This window comes from Daphnia pulicaria, chromosome 4 (genome assembly GCF_021234035.1).
Source record: "Daphnia pulicaria isolate SC F1-1A chromosome 4, SC_F0-13Bv2, whole genome shotgun sequence".
Taxonomy (NCBI): Eukaryota; Metazoa; Arthropoda; class Branchiopoda; order Diplostraca; family Daphniidae; genus Daphnia; species Daphnia pulicaria.
This window is the reverse complement of record NC_060916.1, coordinates 3,004,165-3,028,222: the sequence shown is the minus strand read 5'-3', so window position 1 is coordinate 3,028,222 and position 24,058 is coordinate 3,004,165. Positions and strand designations below refer to the sequence as shown.

Sequence of the window (24,058 nt, the reverse complement as noted above, 5' to 3'; positions counted from 1 at the left end):
GACCTCGATCTGTTTCACAATAGGAAGAGCTGCATGACTGCATGCAAGTTCAGCATTGACTGGAGAGTGACTTGTTCGTCTTGATCGTCTACTGTGTTTCCCTCTTTAACCCAACTCAACCCGATTCGACCCCCGTTTAGGTAAAGATAAACTCCTAAAAAAACACGATTTTGTGATGAAGATGAATTTGGAAACTTGGCCAGTCCGGTGAACGAGAAGAAATAAGTCCCCGGTCGTGGTGCCGTGAATATCCCTGACGTCAAATTAAAGGCATTTCCCTCGTTCACTCGGATCAACTCGAACGGAATGGGGGTGTTGAGTGTGTCGAATGAAGAATTTCTCTGAACGTAGAAATGGACGGACGCTGATTTGACGTCGGCATTTCCGATCCATTTCTGCAAATCTGTGCAAATAAAAGAATTAGACAATCAATAAACAGGAAAAGTAGACATGGATTGTCGTACCGTTTTTATCCCTATTTTTATTAGGATAAAAGTTGCAGTAAACCATTTCTATCTTCTTCGATCCTTTCACCAAAAAGAATCCGTTGACTTTTTGTCCCATTTGCTGCAGATCTGCACAGGAGGTTGGCATTTGACCGATGTCAACTAATTCACTCGTTCGGGCTGTTAAATTCCAATTCCTTTATTTCTCTCTTATGAATTAAAAGTTTTTTTAAAAATAATTTTACCATTTAATTTGGTTGCTAAATCCGCAACGGCAGAATTCGTACTGCCCAATTCCGTTCTCGTTGAGGCCAAATTAGTTTTTGTGGTTTCCAAATGACTTAAAGTTGCTGAACCACTTCATTCGATTAAAATTTAACCCATTTCAAATATTTAAAAAAATTATTTATACCTCTCAAATCTTTTTTTAGATTTTCTTCAGCGACTTTTAATTCGATATTTGTTTTTAACAAGTTGTTCACGGTTGTGTTTAAGAGCTCAGTAGTGGCTGAAATTCAGTAATTTAATACAATAATTTAATAATAAATATATTTTTAATTTTTTTTTTTCAAAATTCGTTTTGAACCTTTGAGTTCTTCCTTCAAATTGTCCCATTCGTTAATGACAGTCAATTCTGCATGTTCCACAAATTTAAGGGGCGCCGACAATTCAGCGTTCGTGTAACGGACACGGACATTGCGATCCTGAAAGGATTGAGAGTCGCGAAATTTGCCCAAATTGATTCTGCTCAGTTGCAGGGGTTTTGGTACGAATTTATCTCCGTCCCATTGGACGTGATTTCTGCTTTCTTGTAATAACATTAACACGTCGTCTTTCAAAACTTCTACCTGGCGAGAACTGTCGGAATCGTTTGCTATTTTCTTTGAAATTTGTAAACTTATTCTGTCCACGTAAACCCAACTACTTGAGTCGTAATTATGTTGGATAATCTCCTTCTTTTCTAAGTTTCTATTTTGTTCAGCATTCGAATTATTCTTTGCAATAAGGTTCCATTTCTGGGCGGTGTATTGTTCCTTATCCGCTTCTTGTGTTTTTTCTACCATTTCTGATTGCCCCTCCGCTTTTTGAAACAAATCCGCCAGTTTTTTTTTAGTTTCCGGGTCCAGTTTTTTAATGATTCCATTCAAAGTTTTCGTCGTTTTGTCCGGTCGGTAATTGTCCTCATTCCAGAAAACAGAGTCCCACGTCTTGTCGCTTTGCTCTTTGATGGTCGTCCTAGAAGTGACTAACAAATCCTTTAAAATATTATAAATTTGAAGTTCCGTCTCCGGAGTCACGACCTCGGAGTCATCGAATGTGTCCATTCGGATGTTGGTGGCCGTTTCCATCAACATTTTCTTCTCGTCGTTGACCGTCAGGAAAACTTCTTTTTTGTCTCTGAATTTCTGTAAAAGAGTCGAGACCATTTGACCGCAAGTGACGCTGTCGATGGTGATGGTCGTTTGTTTGGTTTGCGACTTCTGCGATGACAAACTGTAGAGGAGATTAAAGTGGTAAAAATGTTTTGGATCAGATCGCATTTCATCTGCCAGTTCGTCACAGACTTCCCGGTCATAACAAGACAGGTGAAACCACAGGGTTTTTGTCTTGTCATAATTCGTCCACTCCGGCGATATCGAATAATCTGCTGTGGGTCTTTTGCTGACGAGAATGACCTTTTCGAAAGGTAAGACTCTCACGTTATCGGATTGTATTTCTTGACTGGCGATTTTGTTTAAATGTCTGACAACTTCATTTTCGACTTTGTCGTTCCACATTTCCACACGGAATCTCATCTCCGATTGTTTCGTTACCCTATTGTATGTACTAATGGCACTTTTGTGATCCAACAGCGCAATGGGAGAGTAGAAATATTTTTTCTGGCTGTCAGTTGTCGTGGCCTTGTGATTATTAATATGTTCATAAATTTCAATGAGAAAGTTCCCATACTTCATAGAACTTAAAGTATCCGGTGAGATTTGTAGTTTTGTCCAAGAAGAACACCCGCCAGGATTCTCTGATTGGCAATTACGACAAACGGCAAATAAAGCCAAAAAGTGAATGAAGATGGACCTCATCGGAATCGCAGCCATTTCAATTCAGTATAGCTGTGTAAATTAGTTATAGGGAAATGGAGATATTATATGTGTTGTTAATATTAACAACTGTAGGAATAGAATTTTTTAATAAACTTTACAAAAAAATATGTAGCAAAGAGACCCTTCTATAGTAGATGAAAATAAATGAGGACAGATACCCGTCGGTGAGACGATATTTAACGATATATTGGCTGTATAATTTTGAGACACGACTGTTGACTACACGACTGATGACTACACGACTGTTGACTGTATTTATGGAGAGATGTGAAGACCGACTCTCGCTCATTCGATTTGGGTTTTTCCAGAGTATCGCCAGTGCATACGTGTTGGTTTGACATACTATGAAAACATGAAGTCCAGCATGGAGTGGACGATAAAACCCAAGTGTAATTTGATATTCCTATCGATTAAATGTTTGCGGGTGGATGGCAACTCCAGTAAAAAAAAAAGAGACCGGATGCATGGGATGCATAGCATATTATCGCGTTGTTTTCCGGACACAAGTATACTTTAAAAAAAAAATGTTTGCTGTTCTCCTTCCTTTCTTCCCGAAAAACTAAAATAATATTTCAGAAATCTCGAATGACAGATATTTCAATATCAAACTTGAATTATAATAAGTAACTAATAATCACCAATTATTCATTTATTTGTTTATTGTCAAAATCTGGCAAAGTTTTTGTTTCCTTTTTTCCGCTAGATGTCGTCTATTCAAACTGTTACTTTCTTTTCACTTTTCATTTTGTACACAAACCAAAATAAGAATTTATAGCCCGCCCTACCCAAACTTAAGTATGGATGATTCTAATGGATAAAAAATTAAAAATACAACTCAAAAGAGAATGATTGGCATCATCAGTGTGTTTCTCTGCGTGTAAGAGCGATGTGCCGTTGGCCCTGGGACGTCTGACAGATTTCGCCAATTTGGACTGAAAGGAGCTATTCTTTTTATTATAGAGCTGGATGAAAAAGGTTTTTCCCCTAGGTTTTCCCCGATAGGATTTTCCCTCTAAATTTTCTTCATTGAAAGCTACAATGTTGAAAAAGGAAAGGGATATCCTTGGCGTACCCAAAAACCTAATAGAATAAAGTACAACAATAATCGTCGGGCTACGTAAGTTAAATAAATCAAATAAATTTTTAAAATGAAGTCTACAGTTTCACATGAGTCAACAAAATGATTATATACTTTCTCTCGCAGGTAAAGGAAATTCAACGGAGCAAACAGTATAAAAACGAATGGTGTTGACGATTTCAAAGCACAGTTAAGAGTGAGTTGACCATCGTTCTCGGTGTCAGTTAGTAAACTACTCCCTCAGCATGATTAAGGTACTCTAACACCTTGTCTAACACGATACAATTACTGATACTGCACGATATTCTTCATGCTAAAACTTGCATTTTATTTATGTTTGAAATGTAGGTTAACATGATTTCGTTTAAATGTTTTGTGCTGCTCGGCTTATAGCGCTACTCTATGGCACTGATGCAACCAAAGGAAAAGGACGAGGTTGGTTTCAACTGCCCATACCATACCGGAATTGATTTGCCTAAAGTTAGACTATTATTCAAATTACAATCTTTGAACAATTTTAATTAGGCGGAGGCTACGGCGGAGGCGGATACGGCGCTGCTCCTCAGCAAATCATTTACGTTCCCGCACCACAGCCGGTGATGGTCTATTCGCCACCTCCTGTCCATCGCCCACCAGCACCAAGACCAATTCCCGCTCCTGCTCCCGTTCCTTCTTACGGCGGAGGAGGTGGAAGCTACGGCGGAAGTCACGGGCCATCAGCTGGAGGCCCTGGTTACGGAGGATCTTCAGGAGGTGCGCCAGTCCACATTCATGTTCATTCAGCACCTGCTCAATCGCATCCGCAACCGATTCCATCATCTCCGTACGGAGGGGGACATGCTGGAGGTAATAGCCAAGCTGGGGGCTATGGAGGATCGAGCGGGGGTCATCATGCTCCTGCTCCGATGGCGCAATCTTATCATCAGCCAGCTGCCCAATCCTATCAACAGCCGATCCCAATGTCTTCTTTCGGAGGATATGCTCCTCCTATGGCGCAATCGCACCAGCCAGCCCCAATGGCCTCTTATGGAGCCCCTCCTCAGTCTGCTGGAGGTTATTAGAATTCCCAATTTATCCTATAGAAATCTTCAATGAATATTGACAAAATGTATTCTTTTGGAAAATATACTACTTTCGATCAAACATTTTTTTCATTGTAGTCCATTTGTGTTGTCACCATTATTAGGTATCGGCATTCTGCAATGTTGTCTCATTTCTAAGGGGCACCATTGATTCCTACTTGCCTCACCTAGAAAAAGATGAAACGTATAACTGCATTTTATTTGAATATCGTTCTCAGTCGTCGAGCCCATGGTGTTAATGCAAGTCAGTGTTGCTTGTTGATAGCCGTCACCAAAGAGAGTCGCTAGAGTTTTTGTTGAACCGAATAAGGTAATGTGTAGCACATTTATCGATTATCAATTAACGTAATTCAAATCATGCCTTTTTTTTTAGATTCAGCCAAAACTCCCAAAAAGGATGTACGGAAAGACCTTGTATAGCCTTGCCGAAATCAGAGACACCACCTTCCAAAGGATCGTATGAGTTTACTTGGTTCTGGGTCACTATCTAATTTCTATTTCCTGCTCCTATATTTAGGTATTCTAATAAATCATGGCAAACTTTGAGGACCTAGTTCATTTTGACAAATCTCTCGATCCCCCGAAGGAGCGCAAAACGCGCAAAACGGTTCTGGTTTTGGGAGCCACAGCCCACAGGTTTTGGTCAAACCAAACTCATCAACCGCATGTTCAACGTAATGAAGGAAGACAATTTTCGTTTCCAAATGATCGAGGAGAAAGAGGACGATAAGCCCAATCACATATCTGTCGATCTCTGTCTAATACGACATTCATCATGCCGAAGGATTCCGCACCTATTGTCCGCACCCCGAGTTCCATTCGGCAGCTGAAAAGGATTTCGTGTGGAAACCCGTATTTAACGCAAGAGCTGTACGATCTACTTTTTGACGTCAAAGAAGAATTAAAGCGCCATGGATACCAGGATAACATCGAAGAACTAAAAAAATCGAGCAACTAAAAGTAAAATTTGGTGAAGTATCAGTGCCGCAAATTTTAATTATGATTGTTTTTCTTTTCGCAAATTTGCTTATTTCTTAATTCAGTTCTGATTGTTGTGTAAATAAGGAGTAACGACTAACGACAAGAACTCTGTCAACTTTGAATTTTAGTTAAGCCATGCACAACTATAATGAGCATGGAACTGGGAAAAAATTGTAAAAAACTTCCAATCCATTATCGAATTAGAAGCGAATTAATTTTCTCTCAAATTTCTCGTCATGTACTTAGTAAATATGGCAATCAAAATTAGTTTTTTTATTTTAACGTCTAGAGTTTTACAAATATAATACCTTGAAACTTGGTAAGTGTATTAAGTAAGTTATGTTGCATACACTGACACATTTTCGTAAAGAAATGCCCGCTCCTTAATGAATTGCAACACGAATGAATTTTCTTCCCTTTCCCCTTGAATTTCCCCCCAAGAATTCATGACGACGTTCATTTTGCGCATTTTCGATTCGTGCTCGCCGATGAAGTTGAACCTCAAAGTGACGCATCAATTTCCTTCTCCAACATGAAACCCGTGAAATGGGTCATGTGGTAAATGCTGTCATACAAATACGAGGAACCAATATAATAAATCTGCACCCAGAGTTGGTCGCCTTTTTCCACATTTATCGTAGTTATGGGCTTAGATAACCTCGTCTACAAACTTGGTGCGTGTATTCAGTAAGTGTAATTGCATCCATTGACAAATTTTCTTAAGGAAATGCCCACCTCTTAACTAATTAAAGTCGAACAAATTTTCTCCCCTTCCCTTATTTTTTCTCCCATTCCATCCTGCGACCGCGAGAAGGAAATAAATAAAATTTAATGAAATAAAATTGAAATAGACGCTTCGTTTTCGTCTTGATTTCAAGTGAAATTTTAAAATAACAAAATTAATTAATTTTTACATCTGGCAATCAAATCAAGTTTTTCACGTCCACTGCCCTTATTTTTAGTGATACAAAAGCGAATTTTTATGGACGATTGCACAACTAAAATGTGAATTCATCTTTGATTCAGGCGTAAGAGAGGTATCCTGGCGAATTCGAGAGATAATTTCGTTTCCTGAAATTGGAATTAATTTATTATAATTGTCTTTGTCATTAATGCACAGATTTTTTCTGTCCCTTTTGTTTGATGGTAGCTTGATGGTTCACAAAATACAAGTTAGTTAATGTTAAATGTTATTATGCATTGAGAAACACTCTTACATTTGATATGATCTAATCTATTAGGATCTATTTATGATGAAGTTTGTAGGTCAATGCAAGTAATCAACCGGCGTCTATACAACGTTAACAGCATGTGACTGACGCTAGGTAATAGAATTGCAAACGTGAATCTATATATGTTTGTTGTAAATCGGTAATATCGTACGTGTGGGAAGAGTGAAATTGCAAAAATGCCGTCTATATTGTCACGCGACTTGGCAATTGTAGCGCAGTTCACCGCGATTTTTTATTCAAAATTCTTAACCTGTATGTTTTCTCCGTGGTCCCGATTAATGTACATATTTATTAACGTACACTTCTAAGAGTTCTTACAGTAATTATGCGAATCAATTATAGATTGTGGACACATCAACACGAAAGAGAAAGATTCGCTTCGTTTAGTGTGTAATGTTAATTCACAGCATATGGTAAAGCCATTGACAAGTTCTCACACTTGTTGATGCGTTTACCATACGCATCTCCTTAATTACTTTAGCAGGCGTGGCTACCATCAGACAAGCCATCGCCCATCATCCCGTATATAAATCGGACATTCGATCTATTTGACCTCTCGCTTGTACGGTCACTCGCTTGTGCTTGTAATCGTGTTACAGTTGTCTTGGTTGACTCTCAATACACCTTTAACCGCACCTCTCGTGTTTGACTCTTGCGACACATCATCACAAATTGGTGAACGTGCCAGTTTGGACTTCAAGACCTGCCGTGAGTCAACGAGAAGGAACATCGCCCCCAGCTGCCACACCACCTAGGACCAGACGACAGAACGACCAGACGACCAGACAACCCACAACGAGATCATCTACATCGAGGAAGGCAACATCAATTTTCTCTAAACTGTAAGTGAATGACGAATCCTCAAACAACAATTAGCGACACTTCGTTTACTGCTATTAATGAGTCTTTAATTGATGAGATAGACCTTGAAGAAGACGCGTACGTAAATTCCTTAGCTGATAGTGTACTAAAAGTTAGAAACAATTTTGTTACCCATTGGTCAAATTTAATAAGTCTTTGTAAAAGTAATATAGATGAAACCTCAGATAAACGCTTAACACGTAGTAGTTATATTGCAAAAAGAAAGGAAGTCACAGGTCAAGTTTATCATTTTTTGAAACAGTATACATTTGAATTGCATAAGAAGGAGTTTGGAACTTCAGTTTATCTTACCGGTGAGGCTAAAGAAAAAGTTTTAGAAAAATTAGGGACATATTTCGTAGAATTAAAAGCAGACCCCAATAAATTTAACCCTTTGTTACAAAATGTTAGAGAAGCTCATAGTCGAGAAGTAGATTTTCGGAATAAAGCATTTAAAATATTTAAGAGGGAACTTCTTTTCAAACAATTAGCATTAGATGAGTATGCAAAGAATCTTGAACAAGACGTAGCGAACGAAACGAAAAAGACTGAAAAAGAGGTAGATAAAGTAAGGAGAGAATTTTCAAAGAAAGTAGCCGATTCTTATCTAGAAAACACCCGTTTAACAGCAGAAGTAGAGACATTAACCCGAACAAATTTTAAACAAGCAACTTTAATAGCAGATTTTAATAATAGACCCAAAGAAAGTCAGGCAAGCGATGAGAGTAAAACATTTTTGACAGAATACGAGGCAGCTAAAACCGATCTAGAAAAAGCTAAGAGCGAAATCATAGGACAGAACGACTGCATAAATAATTTAAGGGATTCTCTATCACAACTTAAGGAAGACACTGAAGATAAAATAAAACAACTAAACCATAGCTACAATCTATTAGACAACGCACACGAAGCTTTGAAGAACGCAAGTAAATTAACAGAAGACGACGTAACAGCACTTACAAATAAAAACCAAGAACTATCTCAGAAGCTAGACACATTGCAAATTGAAGCCAACTCCAAAGAAGCAAGCATAAAACTTTTGAAAACAACCAAACGAGACTTGTCCAATAAAATCTCTGACCTCGAACAAGAACTTAAAGCTAAAGATTTATACATTCAAAAACATTTGAACTCAACTCTAGTAGCAGATACGCAAACCCATTCAAAGCCCACCCAAAGAACTAATATTATAACCATGACATTAGGCAATGGAAACGAAGATGCACCAATAACTAAGAGCCATTTACGTGAATTATATTCACAGGACGAACGTAAATCTATCCCGATTTTTAAAGGCAAAAGAGGAGAGCAGTTAGTTAATAATTGGTTAAAAGATGCGGAAAGAGTCGCACAAAGCGCAGGGTGGGAGAAGAAAGATAAAATTAAATATTTTTCAGATAGACTAAGAGGAGATGCTGCGGATTGGCATAGTGATTATATGGAAAGAGCACAAGATGAGGAAGATTACGATGCATGGGAAAAAGCTTTAATAAATAGATTTCTTATTCTAACACAGCTCCAATCCCGTATCCTGAGGCATCTGTGTATACTAAAAATTCTCTGGTGAAATCTGGATACCTTAAGAGTGGATTGTTGGTTAGCGAATTTTTGATACGTCGAAAGGCGTCCCTTTCGTTTTCTTCCCAAATCCAAGTCGATGATTTCTTTGTCAGTTCTGTTAAATAATGCGCTATCTCTGCGTAACTTCGAACGAATTTTCGATAATAATTAACTAATCCTAAAAACGAGAGTAGTTGCTTTACGTTTTGTGGTTCGGGGTAGTTTAGAATTGAAGTAATCTTCTTATTGTCTGGATGAAAACCATTTACTGTAATCACGTGACCTAAGTATTTAATTTTTGTTTTGAAAAAATCGCACTTACTTAATTTTAATTTTAATCCTTCATTTGCCAGAAGCTTAAAAATAATTTCCAAATGTTTTATGTGGTCATCAAGCGTTTTACTGAAAACGATTATGTCGTCAAGGTAAACAAGTGTAAATTCGTACAGCACGTCCTTTAATACATTGTTCATCTCCCTTTGGAATGTGCCTGGTGCATTGCACAAACCAAATGGCATACAGTTAAATTCATACAAGCCATACTCACAAATAAAAGCTGTTTTATATTTATGTTTTTCTTCGATCTCGATTTGCCAGTATCCACTGAGCAAATCCAGAGTCGAGTAGCAATTGGAATGTATCAGAAAAAGAATGTTTAGCGATTGTTTATGCATTAGAGCAGTTTAGACCATACTTATACGGGAGAAGTTTTAAAGTATACACAGATCACAAACCATTGGAGACATTAATGAAGAAAAAAGATCCGCATGGCAGATTAGCTCGTTGGTCGTATGAAATGCAATCATACGATATGAAAGTCCTACATCGTCCTGGCCAGGAAAATCAAAATGCCGATGCATTAAGTAGGACTCCATTACCATCAATAGGATCGATAATATTAGTAAAAGAAGAAAAGGTTCAAAATGATATAATATTAGCACAGAGAAATGATAATTATTGTAAAGAAATAATACAGAGACTAGAAGAAAACAATAAGAAAGAATGTAATGAATTCCGTTTCAATAATGAAGGTATTTTAATAACAAATGAAGGGAAAATAGTTGTGCCTAAAGAGAAAATTAATGAAATTTTAGAATTGAATCATGATCATATTTTAGCAGGGCATTTAGGGATAGCAAAGACGCTAGCGAGAGTAAAACGCCAATTCGTTTGGCCCGGACTAGGAAAAGACGTACGACAAACAATTCATAATCGACCAGGAGGAACTGAAACAGCGGTATTTTTCCGCTCTCCGCAGCCTCAACCGTCGATATGGAGACGATCGTTGATTACAAACTTTAAAAAAAAGGGAGAAAAACATAACAATAATCACCAGTAGCATTGACCATTTGCCTTTATGCAGATTTTTACCATTCTTGCCTGTTTTAGTGACCTTATATGTAGCAATGTTGTGCTTTTATTCTTACATGTAGTGATACTGTGCTTTGCCAATGTTTAAAGATCACGCCCCTTCCCAGTTTGGAACATCTCCAAGCGGGGGAGGAGTGTAATGTTAATTCACAGCATATGGTAAAGCCATTGACAAGTTCTCACACTTGTTGATGCGTTTACCATACGCATCTCCTTAATTACTTTAGCAGGCGTGGCTACCATCAGACAAGCCATCGCCCATCATCCCGTATATAAATCGGACATTCGATCTATTTGACCTCTCGCTTGTACGGTCACTCGCTTGTGCTTGTAATCGTGTTACAGTTGTCTTGGTTGACTCTCAATACACCTTTAACCGCACCTCTCGTGTTTGACTCTTGCGACACATCATCACAAGTGCGTCTCACTTTCACTCATTCGTAGCGTTGGCCCTGAGACATCTTACAGAAATCACCAATTTGGTCTGAAAGAAGCTATAATTTTTTTTAAGCTGGATGGAAAAGGGTTTCCCCTAGGTTTTCCCCTGATAGGGTTTTTCCCCCTAAATGTTCTTTATTGAATACTGCCATGTAGAAAAGGGAAAGGTTTACCTTGGCGTTCCGAATAGGATTTTCAAAGAACAACAATAATCGTCGGACTACATAAGTTAAATCGAAATAAATTTACAGAATGAAGTCTAAAGTTTCACACATGGGTCTACAAAATGCTTACTTTCTCTTGCAAGCAAGGGAAATTCAACTGAGCAAACGGTATAAAACGAATGGTGTTGACGATTTCAAAGCACAGTTGACCATCGTTCTCGGTGTCAGTTAGTAAACTACTCCCTCAGCATGATTAAGGTACTAACACGATAAAATTACTGATACTCTACGATATTCTTCATGCTAAAACTTGCATTTTATCTATGTTTGAAATGTATAGGTTAACATGATTTCGGTTAAATGTTTTGTGCTGCTCGGCTTAGCGCTACTCCATGGCACTGATGCAACCAAAGGAAAAGGACGAGGTTGGTTTCAACTGCCCTTCCATACCAGAATTGATTTGCCTAAAGTTAGACTATTATTCAAATTACAATCTTTGAACAATTTTAATTAGGCGGAGGCTACGGCGGAGGTATGAGTCACGGTGGCGGAGGCTACGGCGGAGGTATGAGTCACGGTGGCGGAGGCTACGGCGCTGCTCCTCAGCAAATCATTTACGTTCCCGCACCACAGCCGGTGATGGTCTATTCACCACCTCCTGTCCATCGCCCACCAGCACCAAGACCAATTCCTGCTCCCGCTCCCGTTCCTTCTTACGGCGGAGGAGGTGGAAGCTACGGCGGAAGTCACGGGCCATCAGCTAGAGGCCCTGGTTACGGAGGATCTTCAGGAGGTGCGCCAGTCCACATTCATGTTCATTCAGCACCTGCTCAATCGCATCCGCAACCGATTCCATCATCTCCGTACGGAGGGGGACATGGAGGTAATAGCCAAGCTGGGGGTTATGGAGGATCGAGCGGGGGTCATCATGCTCCTGCTCCGATGGCGCAATCTTATCATCAGCCAGCTGCCCAATCCTATCAACAGCCGATCCCAATGTCTTCTTTCGGAGGATATGCTCCTCCTATGGCGCAATCGCACCAGCCAGCCCCAATGGCCTCTTATGGAGCCCCTCCTCAGTCTGCTGGAGGTTATTAGAATTCCCAATTTATCCTATAGAAATCTTCAATGAATATTGACAAAATGTATTCTTTTGGAAAATATACTACTTTCGATCAAACATTTTTTTCATTGTAGTCCATTTGTGTTGTCACCATTATTAGGTATCGGCATTCTGCAATGTTGTCTCATTTCTAAGGGGCACCATTGATTCCTACTTGCCTCACCTAGAAAAAGATGAAACGTATAACTGCATTTTATTTGAATATCGTTCTCAGTCGTCGAGCCCATGGTGTTAATGCAAGTCAGTGTTGCTTGTTGATAGCCGTCACCAAAGAGAGTCGCTAGAGTTTTTGTTGAACCGAATAAGGTAATGTGTAGCACATTTATCGATTATCAATTAACGTAATTCAAATCATGCCTTTTTTTTTAGATTCAGCCAAAACTCCCAAAAAGGATGTACGGAAAGACCTTGTATAGCCTTGCCGAAATCAGAGACACCACCTTCCAAAGGATCGTATGAGTTTACTTGGTTCTGGGTCACTATCTAATTTCTATTTCCTGCTCCTATATTTAGGTATTCTAATAAATCATGGCAAACTTTGAGGACCTAGTTCATTTTGACAAATCTCTCGATCCCCCGAAGGAGCGCAAAACGCGCAAAACGGTTCTGGTTTTGGGAGCCACAGCCCACAGGTTTTGGTCAAACCAAACTCATCAACCGCATGTTCAACGTAATGAAGGAAGACAATTTTCGTTTCCAAATGATCGAGGAGAAAGAGGACGATAAGCCCAATCACATATCTGTCGATCTCTGTCTAATACGACATTCATCATGCCGAAGGATTCCGCACCTATTGTCCGCACCCCGAGTTCCATTCGGCAGCTGAAAAGGATTTCGTGTGGAAACCCGTATTTAACGCAAGAGCTGTACGATCTACTTTTTGACGTCAAAGAAGAATTAAAGCGCCATGGATACCAGGATAACATCGAAGAACTAAAAAAATCGAGCAACTAAAAGTAAAATTTGGTGAAGTATCAGTGCCGCAAATTTTAATTATGATTGTTTTTCTTTTCGCAAATTTGCTTATTTCTTAATTCAGTTCTGATTGTTGTGTAAATAAGGAGTAACGACTAACGACAAGAACTCTGTCAACTTTGAATTTTAGTTAAGCCATGCACAACTATAATGAGCATGGAACTGGGAAAAAATTGTAAAAAACTTCCAATCCATTATCGAATTAGAAGCGAATTAATTTTCTCTCAAATTTCTCGTCATGTACTTAGTAAATATGGCAATCAAAATTAGTTTTTTTATTTTAACGTCTAGAGTTTTACAAATATAATACCTTGAAACTTGGTAAGTGTATTAAGTAAGTTATGTTGCATACACTGACACATTTTCGTAAAGAAATGCCCGCTCCTTAATGAATTGCAACACGAATGAATTTTCTTCCCTTTCCCCTTGAATTTCCCCCCAAGAATTCATGACGACGTTCATTTTGCGCATTTTCGATTCGTGCTCGCCGATGAAGTTGAACCTCAAAGTGACGCATCAATTTCCTTCTCCAACATGAAACCCGTGAAATGGGTCATGTGGTAAATGCTGTCATACAAATACGAGGAACCAATATAATAAATCTGCACCCAGAGTTGGTCGCCTTTTTCCACATTTATCGTAGTTATGGGCTTAGATAACCTCGTCTACAAACTTGGTGCGTGTATTCAGTAAGTGTAATTGCATCCATTGACAAATTTTCTTAAGGAAATGCCCACCTCTTAACTAATTAAAGTCGAACAAATTTTCTCCCCTTCCCTTATTTTTTCTCCCATTCCATCCTGCGACCGCGAGAAGGAAATAAATAAAATTTAATGAAATAAAATTGAAATAGACGCTTCGTTTTCGTCTTGATTTCAAGTGAAATTTTAAAATAACAAAATTAATTAATTTTTACATCTGGCAATCAAATCAAGTTTTTCACGTCCACTGCCCTTATTTTTAGTGATACAAAAGCGAATTTTTATGGACGATTGCACAACTAAAATGTGAATTCATCTTTGATTCAGGCGTAAGAGAGGTATCCTGGCGAATTCGAGAGATAATTTCGTTTCCTGAAATTGGAATTAATTTATTATAATTGTCTTTGTCATTAATGCACAGATTTTTTCTGTCCCTTTTGTTTGATGGTAGCTTGATGGTTCACAAAATACAAGTTAGTTAATGTTAAATGTTATTATGCATTGAGAAACACTCTTACATTTGATATGATCTAATCTATTAGGATCTATTTATGATGAAGTTTGTAGGTCAATGCAAGTAATCAACCGGCGTCTATACAACGTTAACAGCATGTGACTGACGCTAGGTAATAGAATTGCAAACGTGAATCTATATATGTTTGTTGTAAATCGGTAATATCGTACGTGTGGGAAGAGTGAAATTGCAAAAATGCCGTCTATATTGTCACGCGACTTGGCAATTGTAGCGCAGTTCACCGCGATTTTTTATTGCGTCTTCAAAATTCTTAACCTGTATGTTTTCTCCGTGGTCCCGATTAATGTACATATTTATTAACGTACACTTCTAAGAGTTCTTACAGTAATTATGCGAATCAATTATAGATTGTGGACACATCAACACGAAAGAGAAAGATTCGCTTCGTTTAGTGCGTCTCACTTTCACTCATTCGTAGCGTTGGCCCTGAGACATCTTACAGAAATCACCAATTTGGTCTGAAAGAAGCTATAATTTTTTTTAAGCTGGATGGAAAAGGGTTTCCCCTAGGTTTTCCCCTGATAGGGTTTTTCCCCCTAAATGTTCTTTATTGAATACTGCCATGTAGAAAAGGGAAAGGTTTACCTTGGCGTTCCGAATAGGATTTTCAAAGAACAACAATAATCGTCGGACTACATAAGTTAAATCGAAATAAATTTACAGAATGAAGTCTAAAGTTTCACACATGGGTCTACAAAATGCTTACTTTCTCTTGCAAGCAAGGGAAATTCAACTGAGCAAACGGTATAAAACGAATGGTGTTGACGATTTCAAAGCACAGTTGACCATCGTTCTCGGTGTCAGTTAGTAAACTACTCCCTCAGCATGATTAAGGTACTAACACGATAAAATTACTGATACTCTACGATATTCTTCATGCTAAAACTTGCATTTTATCTATGTTTGAAATGTATAGGTTAACATGATTTCGGTTAAATGTTTTGTGCTGCTCGGCTTAGCGCTACTCCATGGCACTGATGCAACCAAAGGAAAAGGACGAGGTTGGTTTCAACTGCCCTTCCATACCAGAATTGATTTGCCTAAAGTTAGACTATTATTCAAATTACAATCTTTGAACAATTTTAATTAGGCGGAGGCTACGGCGGAGGTATGAGTCACGGTGGCGGAGGCTACGGCGGAGGTATGAGTCACGGTGGCGGAGGCTACGGCGCTGCTCCTCAGCAAATCATTTACGTTCCCGCACCACAGCCGGTGATGGTCTATTCACCACCTCCTGTCCATCGCCCACCAGCACCAAGACCAATTCCTGCTCCCGCTCCCGTTCCTTCTTACGGCGGAGGAGGTGGAAGCTACGGCGGAAGTCACGGGCCATCAGCTAGAGGCCCTGGTTACGGAGGATCTTCAGGAGGTGCGCCAGTCCACATTCATGTTCATTCAGCACCTGCTCAATCGCATCCGCAACCGATTCCATCATCTCCGTACGGAGGGGGACATGGAGGTAATAGCCAAGCTGGGGGTTATGGAGGATCGAGCGGGGGTCATCATGCTCCTGCTCCGATGGCGCAATCTTATCATCAGCCAGCTGCCCAATCCTATCAACAGCCGATCCCAATGTCTTCTTTCGGAGGATATGCTCCTCCTATGGCGCAATCGCACCAGCCAGCCCCAATGGCCTCTTATGGAGCCCCTCCTCAGTCTGCTGGAGGTTATTAGAATTCCCAATTTATCATAGAAATCTTCAATGAATATTGACAAAATGTATTCTTTTGGAAAATATTAAATATATTACTTTCGATTAAACATTTTCATTGTAGTCCATTTGTGTTGTCACAAATATTATGCATCGGCATTCTGCAATGTATAGGAATCTCATTTCTAAGGGGCACCATTGATTCCTACTTGCCTCACCTAGAAAAAGATGAAACGTATAACCGCATTTTATTTGATTTATTTTTTGCGGCACTGAAATTCGAAAAAAAAACAACTAGCTAACATTTCATGCATTAAAGTATTAAAGCAACTAGGTCGCACGGTTATTTGGTGTTTTACGTAAACAAAAGTTTAACAAGACAGAAACGGATAGAACAATATGGAAAACATAATAGTCCTATCCAAATCTCAAATGTTGCTTATTCAAAGTCGACCAAAAGTACGAATGGTGGTAATCAGATCACATCCACTACGAAATTAAGACAAAAAACCAGAACCTCTTTGGAATCGTCTTGTCAATAACAGATAAATATTAATTACTGTATCAAGTTATAAAGACCAAAATGAAATCGTATCACTGTCGACAGTCTACTTCTCTTGATAATCCAAGCAGAATCCAGTGTTGTGTGTATCAGCTGGTGCCGGAAGAATATTCGTTCCGGTAACCACCGCGCCTTCCGTCCCATCCGTCCCGTAACTGATCTTGAACGGCTTAATCAAAGCTGAATAAAATAATATCTCTCATCTTTCAAATTATTATTTCACTGTCAAACAAATCTAACAACGTCAAACTTACTACAAACTTGGACGTTTGTCGGCAAAGGGTTAGCGGCTGGATTCAGGGCGTTCCCACAGTAACGATCGGCTTCATCATTAGCAGCGTCTCTGGCACCGGCGATGACAAGAAAATCATAAAGGCAGGTGGCCATGTTAACTCCATTCACCGGGGCACTTATGCCCACACCAGAGAGAGAAGCGGCCGTAGCAGTCGCTGTAGCGAAAGTAGTTTGGGCGGCTGAAAGGGCGGCTTGACTGTCTCTCACGGCGGTGTTTGCATTGATAACGGCCAGGTACTGGGCTGCCGTTGGTAAAAGTGGATTAATACCGGCCTGGGTAACAGCTAGCTGAGCTTGGGCAGCTGCGAGATTTGCTGTGGCTGTAGTAACAGCAATGGCGGCAAGAGCGGCTGCAGTGCTGGTGGGTGTAGTAATAGAAAATGCGTCCCCGTTCGAGACCGAGCAGACTGAAAAGCACATCTGGGCCGCTCTCTGTCTCACCTCAATCAAATAACAAATGTTTTGAATATGAAACTCGATAAATTTGTGCTTTGTAAATAATAACCTTTAATGAGACAAGCTCAGTTCTGAAGCAGATGTTGTAATGTTGGTTGTTTAGTTGACGGGTGGCGCTAACAGCGACGTCTTGCCAATTAAAAGACGTGACTCTTCCAGTAGGATCAGTGAAATACTGAAGACAATCCACGGGAGCTATAGCAACCAAATAAATAGAATAATCATTAGCAATTGCAATTTTGTTTGATTAATTGAATGAATGCTGGTTTACCTAGGTAGGAGGCGCCACAGGGGAGCATCGCAATTTTGATGTTCCATGAACGGGTGGCTGTCACAGCTCCAAAACTGAACATGAGCTGGACATTGCTAGGAGTAAGGGCCGACGATGGAAGGTCGAGGTACACTGAAATAATAAAAGGTTATTCAACAAAATGCGTTCGTAAGTATTTCAAGTAGCATTTATTAATATCTGTGCTTACTGTGCTGTCCAGTGTTGTCGCCACAAATAATGGGTGCCACTGTTGTGGCCCCGCCAACTTGAAAAGTGTCCGTGCACGTTCCAGCTGTCGGCTGGGCGGTATTGAATGATACAAAATCCAAACTAATGGTAAAATGATATTAGTAATTGGATTTTTTATTTTCAGGAAAGCGAAATCAAAAAGGACTTGCCGAATTTGACAAATTGGCTTTTTCATTTGTTCCGCGAGCTTGTAATCTGTTCTCACGGTCAGTGCGCAAGTTGAGTAATCAGATATGGGCGTGGTTGGAGAATGCCAATACGTGTTATTGAGTGTGACAGCTCCACCACATTTGTTGACCGTATCTATCAAAAGGGAAGAATTAGAAACACAAAATATGAAAACGGAAAAGAAAAATAGGTATTCTTACTGATGCAACAAATTTTGCCTAAGGGGCAAGACCCGCTTGGCCGACCACTAAAAAGGGAACAAACGGATCCTGGTACACAGATTCCCGCATCACCACTGGGACTCGGTGACGTACAGGAATCAAAGGTTTCGAAAGAATTTTCCATGTTAGGGTTGTAGGTAATTGAAATTCGATTAGAGAGGCCGCCGAAGGGTCTCCATTTACTTCCGGGTAAAAATCGATTATTGAAAATACCGGTATTGAACGTACCCAAACTACCGAGGGAAAAACGGCCTTCTGGTGACTGATCGTTATCTTTTTAATACAAAAACACAATTATTGTTTGCTTATTATTTTAGCTTCGTGAAATGGAATTTTAAATGAAATAAACTCTACTCACTTTCATTGGGTGCTGACACAGCATTATTGGCAATGGACTGCTGCCTGTTGATAGTTCGACCTTCGTACGAGCTGGAATAATCTGTAGAAGATCAACAAGCCCACAAACAAATTTTTAATAAGGTTCACATCAGAAAATTCAAAACGAATACCTAGAACTGGAGCTATAGGCTGATAGTAAAATGCGTTCCACGGATAAGGCAAGAATCCGATCGCATTGACAAAATACTCGTCTGAATCTTGTCTGTAAAAATCTTCTTCGCTACTAAAGGACCGACTCAGTTGTAACATTAGCCAAACAGAAAGAAGTAAAACTCTTTTCATCTTCTCGTCGAAAAAGCTTCAGCAGTGGTGTCACTAGTTGGATACCCTACCGATGTCTTCTGAAAGATTGTCCAAATGACGTCGTCTTATATACTGCACACAGTTTCTGGATGTTGGACTTTTGGCAATTCCGCATTTCCCTTAAAATAGTAGAAAAGTGGTTAGAACAAAAGCGCATAAGTCACGTACGCGCATCGTGTATACCTCCAAGTGCAATTCAATCTACATCCGAGTTGAAAGAGTTCAGCTGGGGTGATTGACCAAATATAAAAGAGAACCCGTTTTATTACCGGCTAAATTGGTTGGGAAGATTCGGCGCAATCTTGAATGTCGGATGCATTTTCCTCTGATGTAAACGCTGGCGCAACACACAAAAACATCAAGGGGTTACGAAAATGTCCGTATCAGGACTGGTATTAAAAAATTCGCAATATCAGAGGGATTTCGAGAGCCAACACCTAATCTACGTATGATAATAGAGAACACCAACAAGTCAATAAACGTATAGGACTGGCATGTCTAACGTACCGTGAACTGCAGCTGTAGGCTATAAAATCGCCTCTCTTGTAGAGAATTTCAACGATCAGTTATCGTACGATCGCCTATACCGTGCGACAAGATTTTCCCCTAATGGATAATGGTAGTATCTGTTTTAATGAAATTCTGGTTTTACGTTTAATAATAAAAAGGGTTGTTTAATGCACTCCCTCGACGTGACCGTTTCACCTTGTCCTGCTTCTTCCTTGCCAATTTAAACTGCTTACATTCTGCTGCAGGTTGTCAGTGATGCATTTATCTTGGGTCGAACTGATTCACTAAAATGGTCCCAATAAACTTGAAATCAAAACAAGTAAAAACAACATTTGTAATTTGCATTTTACCGACTAACTGAACCTGTTCAGGAACGTCACACAACCGTGATAACTGCTGTCTGCTACACCGGCTACACGCCGGCTACACTTCAGGTGCTTGTAAATACATCTGTATGAGCAAGAAAAAGAGTTTATCGCGTCTTTTATTTCCATTGGAAAATTACGATGAAATATTAGCCAAACGAGGAGGCAAAAGTGACTTTCGTCGAGTTGAATAGCAAATGAGAGATTAAGAATTTACATGTAAATTTAGTTGCTCCTGCTCCGATGGCCAAATCTTATCATCGGCCGATCCCAATGTCTTCTTTTCGGAGGATATGCTCTTCCTATGGCGCAATCTCACCAGCCAGCCCCAATGCTGGCCTCTTATGGCGCCCCTCCTCAGTCTGCTGGAGGTTATTAGAATTCCCAATTTATCCTAGAAATCTTCAATGAATATTGACAAAATGTATTCTTTTGGAAAATATACTACTTTCGATCAAACATTTTCATTGTAGTCCATTTGTGATATACCATGGGAATGATATGGCATTATTGAATATTGGCATATTCATTATCATTTTTTATAATTTATCTTCATTGAATAATGCTGATAAAAAACAGATCCTGAATCTATATGCCTCCCTGAAGCTCGTGCACCAAGCGGAATTTCAGGGAACCATAAAAGTTTTACGTCCATGACTCTATTCTGCTCTTATGGCGTTTGTCTACCTCTCCTGGTAGACCGTCCGTGGATGAAGCCTGTAGCCTACTAGCCTTGCAGGAATTAGATTCTTATTAAAAACTTTACGCACCCCAGGGGGGAAGGGCCTAACCTTATAAAAAGACCAGCTGCTGCGTTTCATCTTCAGTTTCTCATAACTTGTATCATAAAAGCGGAGTCGTAACATACAGTCCGGCACTGAAATGGTAGAGCCATTTGAACATTGACGCCCACAAAATATTATGCATCTGCATTAACTGCTTTGTATAATCTCGTTTCTATGGGTGTACCGGTGTACCCTCGATTTCGACTTATCTCACCAGTCACCACCTAGAAATAGGTTACACGTATAACCGCATTTTATTTTATTTATTTATGTGGCACTCAAAATTGGCAAAAAACCGCAAAAAACAAATAACTAACATTTCATGCAAAGTATATGACGGTTATTCGGTGTTTTACGTAAAAAAACAGTTTAACAAGACAAAAACGGATAGTACAATGAAAAACACGGAAAAACAGAATAGTTATCTATCCAAATCTGAAATGTTGTTCTAATTATTCAAAATGGACCAAATATTATTCAAAGTCTCTTTTCTATTATTCAAAGTCGGTGAGACGATAATATTTCCTAGTACTGTAAAATATTTAGACACGACTGTTATTTGAAACTGAATAGGAACTCAAAATCTACTGTGTATTTATAGAGAGATATGAAGACCGACTCTCGCTCATTCGAATTGGGTTTTTCCAGAGTGTCGCCAGTGTATATATGAAGCGTTGGTTTAGCATATATGAAGTCCAGCATGGAGTGGACGATAAAACCCAAGTGTAATTTGATATTCCTTGCGCTTCTCAATTAAATGTTTGCCGGATGACAACTCCATACCGCATACACAATCGCGTTGTTTACCGGACAGCGGACACAAGTGAGAAGTGACAAGTCGTTTATTTTAAACTATATGCAACAAAAATAAATTATTTTCTTCTCCTAGATCTCGAATGGCAGATATTCCAATTTCAAAATAATATTATAATAATAGCTAATCACCATTCACCAATTATTCATTTATTTGTTTATTGTCAATTGTCAAAATCTGGCAAAGTTTTTGTTTCCTTCTTTTCCGCTAGATGTCGTCTATTCAAACTGTTACTTTCTTTTCTTTTCGCTTTTCATTTTGTACACAAACCAAAAATTCATAGCCCGCCCTACCCAAGAGTAAGATGACATTTTCCACGGTTTTTCCCATTGCATATTGCACGTTTGTTATTACACTGAGTGGGTTTACAATGTGGAAGGTGATGTGGTCCGTATCAACCATTCAGTCATCAAGCGAAAATGATAGTCAGCCTGGCCAAGGTCTTTTCTTTCCTATGTGGCTCAATGCGGGTTTAGTTGCATTATTTGTTGCTCAGCACAGTTATTTGAAAACTAGTCAAATTGGAGATTACTTGCGTCGACACCGTATCACTTCGTCTATTTCAAGAAGTATTTATGTCATCCTCACTTCGGTGGCTCTTCAGGTTGTGAACTTTTTTAAGTCACTACTTACAGCTAGTTTAAACTAATATTAATTATTTTTAGATCATCATGGCACTGTGGACTCCAATTACCTCATATAGTTTGTGGCGGCTAAATACTGATGGCTCACTACTTTGGTGGATCTTTGCTACAATTCATGTTTTGTCATGGGCTAGTATATATGGAGGTTCAGTACTCCTTGATCTTCCAGATCTGATTGGCATCAGACAAGTAAGTACATTTTATTAACTGTGTTTTTCTATACTATATTACATCAAACTATGCATTTCTGTTTCAGATTTACTATTTCTGCCTTAATCTGGCTGAGACTTCAGATCTGAAATCAACTGAACTTCAACGCCTCTACAAACACAAACGTCATCCAGGGTTTATGAGCATTGTAGTTCTGCTTTGGATCACTCCTTTTATGAGGTACTGTATATTGTATACTACCGTTTTTGTTATTACCAACAATTACACCTATATTATTACCCCTTATATGATTTGGCATTTTGTTTTTAGTTTGGACAGATTCCTTTTAGCTTTGGCTTTCACTGTTTACATGGCTGTAGCTTGGGAGCCAACAGTGGATGACAGACGCTATCATCAAAGACAGCTCGAACGCAAACAACATGAAATATCGTACAGTAACCGAAGGAAACAAATGCAAAACTCTGAGTTTAGAAATTTCAGAGGTTAATGGCGTGAACAAATCAAATAATTGCAGTGATTCATATGTCTGAAAACATGATCAAATTCCTAATAATTGAGATACCCTAACCTTAAATAATCCAGCACACTAAGCCATAAGATCCGTGTCTACCTGATTAATGCTTTTTTCTTTTCGAAATTATTTATAAAAACCACAGAATATTATTTTGTCCTTCATCCAAAGATGGTAAACTTTCAACAAGCGCTACAATAACTAATTTATAAATTCAATTTCCTTCTGTTTAGTCTTAAGGGAAATGTTTCCAGTACTAACACCTTTAAAAGGATCTCTTCACTGTTCCTCAAATCAAATAACTCCTTGTGTAACTATTTTTTTTGTCCAACTTGCTAATTGCTATGCATTTGTCATGAATACTAAATTCGTCCATCCTTTTTCATTACTTAATTGAAATACAGCAAACTCGTTTTCAACAAAAACACTCGTGATCTATTTGGTCCGTTTACATTTCTTTCATCCATTTCTCGAATTTCTCCTCTTTCAATTTCTTTCTCGACTGAACTGAATGACCCCCTACAAGGATCGAAATTCTCTGGGAATTTAAAATATTTAATTATTCTTTTATTTTCTTTAAAGAAAAATATACAGGTCTGTCTATATTAAAAATTTGCAACGCAATGAATCGAGTGTCGGGTTAAAAGTTGATTTATAAAAATGGTTATGTATTCACAGACGCGCATGGTATAGTGGTTAGCGCGTCGGTTAAACTATATGAGGATTCGTAAAATAGAGATGGATGGAACCAGTGAGAAAGTCATCACTGCCTAACACCGGGGATACGACATATCAGGTGTGGATTGATCCCACATTGTGGAATATGGAATATATCATTATATCATGTATCATGTGAAGGAACCCGTTGGGAGTGAAGCGGGAGCCTACTATGAGGATAGCAGGACCCAGTAGTAACTTGAGTGAGAAACCACTTAAGAGGGAAGTCTCCCAACGCTCGCAAAAAGCAAGAGCTTGTCTTCGAATCCATCTTCGAGTCCATCACTCTGTATATTTAATTGAAAATTTATTTTCAAATGA

General features: G+C 39.0%; 5 protein-coding genes across 11 annotated transcripts; 3 read left to right on the top strand and 2 right to left on the bottom strand.

The window, feature by feature from the left end:
* Positions 1 to 14: 14 nt before the first annotated feature.
* On the bottom strand, positions 15 to 2,970 carry LOC124336712. The gene is made up of 6 exons (XM_046790491.1): positions 2,704 to 2,970; positions 1,033 to 2,554; positions 859 to 954; positions 692 to 796; positions 465 to 626; positions 15 to 403 (listed from the first exon to the last, which is right to left on the bottom strand). Exons 2-6 carry the CDS (start codon positions 2,537 to 2,539, stop codon positions 15 to 17), a joined length of 2,259 nt encoding a protein of 752 aa, XP_046646447.1. The 5' UTR covers positions 2,540 to 2,554; positions 2,704 to 2,970.
* LOC124336447 (keratin, type I cytoskeletal 9-like) lies at positions 2,059 to 12,476 on the top strand. Of its 5 annotated transcripts, none has more exons than XM_046790261.1 (3): positions 2,059 to 2,133; positions 3,972 to 4,058; positions 4,149 to 4,756. In XM_046790261.1, the coding sequence occupies exons 2-3, from the start codon at positions 3,992 to 3,994 to the stop codon at positions 4,682 to 4,684; spliced, it is 603 nt and encodes a 200-aa protein (XP_046646217.1). In that variant the 5' UTR covers positions 2,059 to 2,133; positions 3,972 to 3,991; the 3' UTR covers positions 4,685 to 4,756. The 5 variants fall into 5 exon arrangements, with proteins under 5 accessions (XP_046646217.1, XP_046646215.1, XP_046646214.1 ...); XM_046790259.1 differs by lacking the exons at positions 3,972 to 4,058; positions 4,149 to 4,756 and adding exons at positions 11,653 to 11,737; positions 11,827 to 12,474 and having other exon boundaries at positions 2,067 to 2,133; XM_046790258.1 differs by lacking the exons at positions 2,059 to 2,133; positions 3,972 to 4,058; positions 4,149 to 4,756 and adding exons at positions 3,835 to 3,877; positions 11,653 to 11,737; positions 11,827 to 12,473.
* LOC124336412 (nurim homolog) lies at positions 3,257 to 23,441 on the top strand. Of its 2 annotated transcripts, XM_046790217.1 has the most exons (5): positions 3,257 to 3,340; positions 21,992 to 22,298; positions 22,360 to 22,527; positions 22,595 to 22,728; positions 22,819 to 23,441. In XM_046790217.1, exons 2-5 carry the CDS (start codon positions 21,999 to 22,001, stop codon positions 22,994 to 22,996), a joined length of 780 nt encoding a protein of 259 aa, XP_046646173.1. In that variant the 5' UTR covers positions 3,257 to 3,340; positions 21,992 to 21,998; the 3' UTR covers positions 22,997 to 23,441. The 2 variants fall into 2 exon arrangements, with proteins under 2 accessions (XP_046646173.1, XP_046646172.1); XM_046790216.1 differs by lacking the exon at positions 3,257 to 3,340 and having other exon boundaries at positions 21,909 to 22,298.
* LOC124336446 (glycine-rich cell wall structural protein 1.8-like) lies at positions 15,023 to 16,518 on the top strand. 2 transcript variants are annotated; one of them, XM_046790256.1, is made up of 3 exons: positions 15,023 to 15,480; positions 15,563 to 15,647; positions 15,770 to 16,518. In XM_046790256.1, exons 1-3 carry the CDS (start codon positions 15,472 to 15,474, stop codon positions 16,318 to 16,320), a joined length of 645 nt encoding a protein of 214 aa, XP_046646212.1. In that variant the 5' UTR covers positions 15,023 to 15,471; the 3' UTR covers positions 16,321 to 16,518. The 2 variants fall into 2 exon arrangements, with proteins under 2 accessions (XP_046646212.1, XP_046646211.1); XM_046790255.1 differs by having other exon boundaries at positions 15,737 to 16,518.
* On the bottom strand, positions 16,540 to 19,802 carry LOC124336156. The gene is made up of 11 exons (XM_046789847.1): positions 19,728 to 19,802; positions 19,404 to 19,662; positions 19,028 to 19,339; positions 18,877 to 18,957; positions 18,498 to 18,791; positions 18,279 to 18,432; positions 18,089 to 18,210; positions 17,881 to 18,012; positions 17,659 to 17,804; positions 17,114 to 17,594; positions 16,540 to 17,039 (listed from the first exon to the last, which is right to left on the bottom strand). Exons 3-11 carry the CDS (start codon positions 19,197 to 19,199, stop codon positions 16,906 to 16,908), a joined length of 1,716 nt encoding a protein of 571 aa, XP_046645803.1. The 5' UTR covers positions 19,200 to 19,339; positions 19,404 to 19,662; positions 19,728 to 19,802; the 3' UTR covers positions 16,540 to 16,905.
* Positions 23,442 to 24,058: the final 617 nt, after the last annotated feature.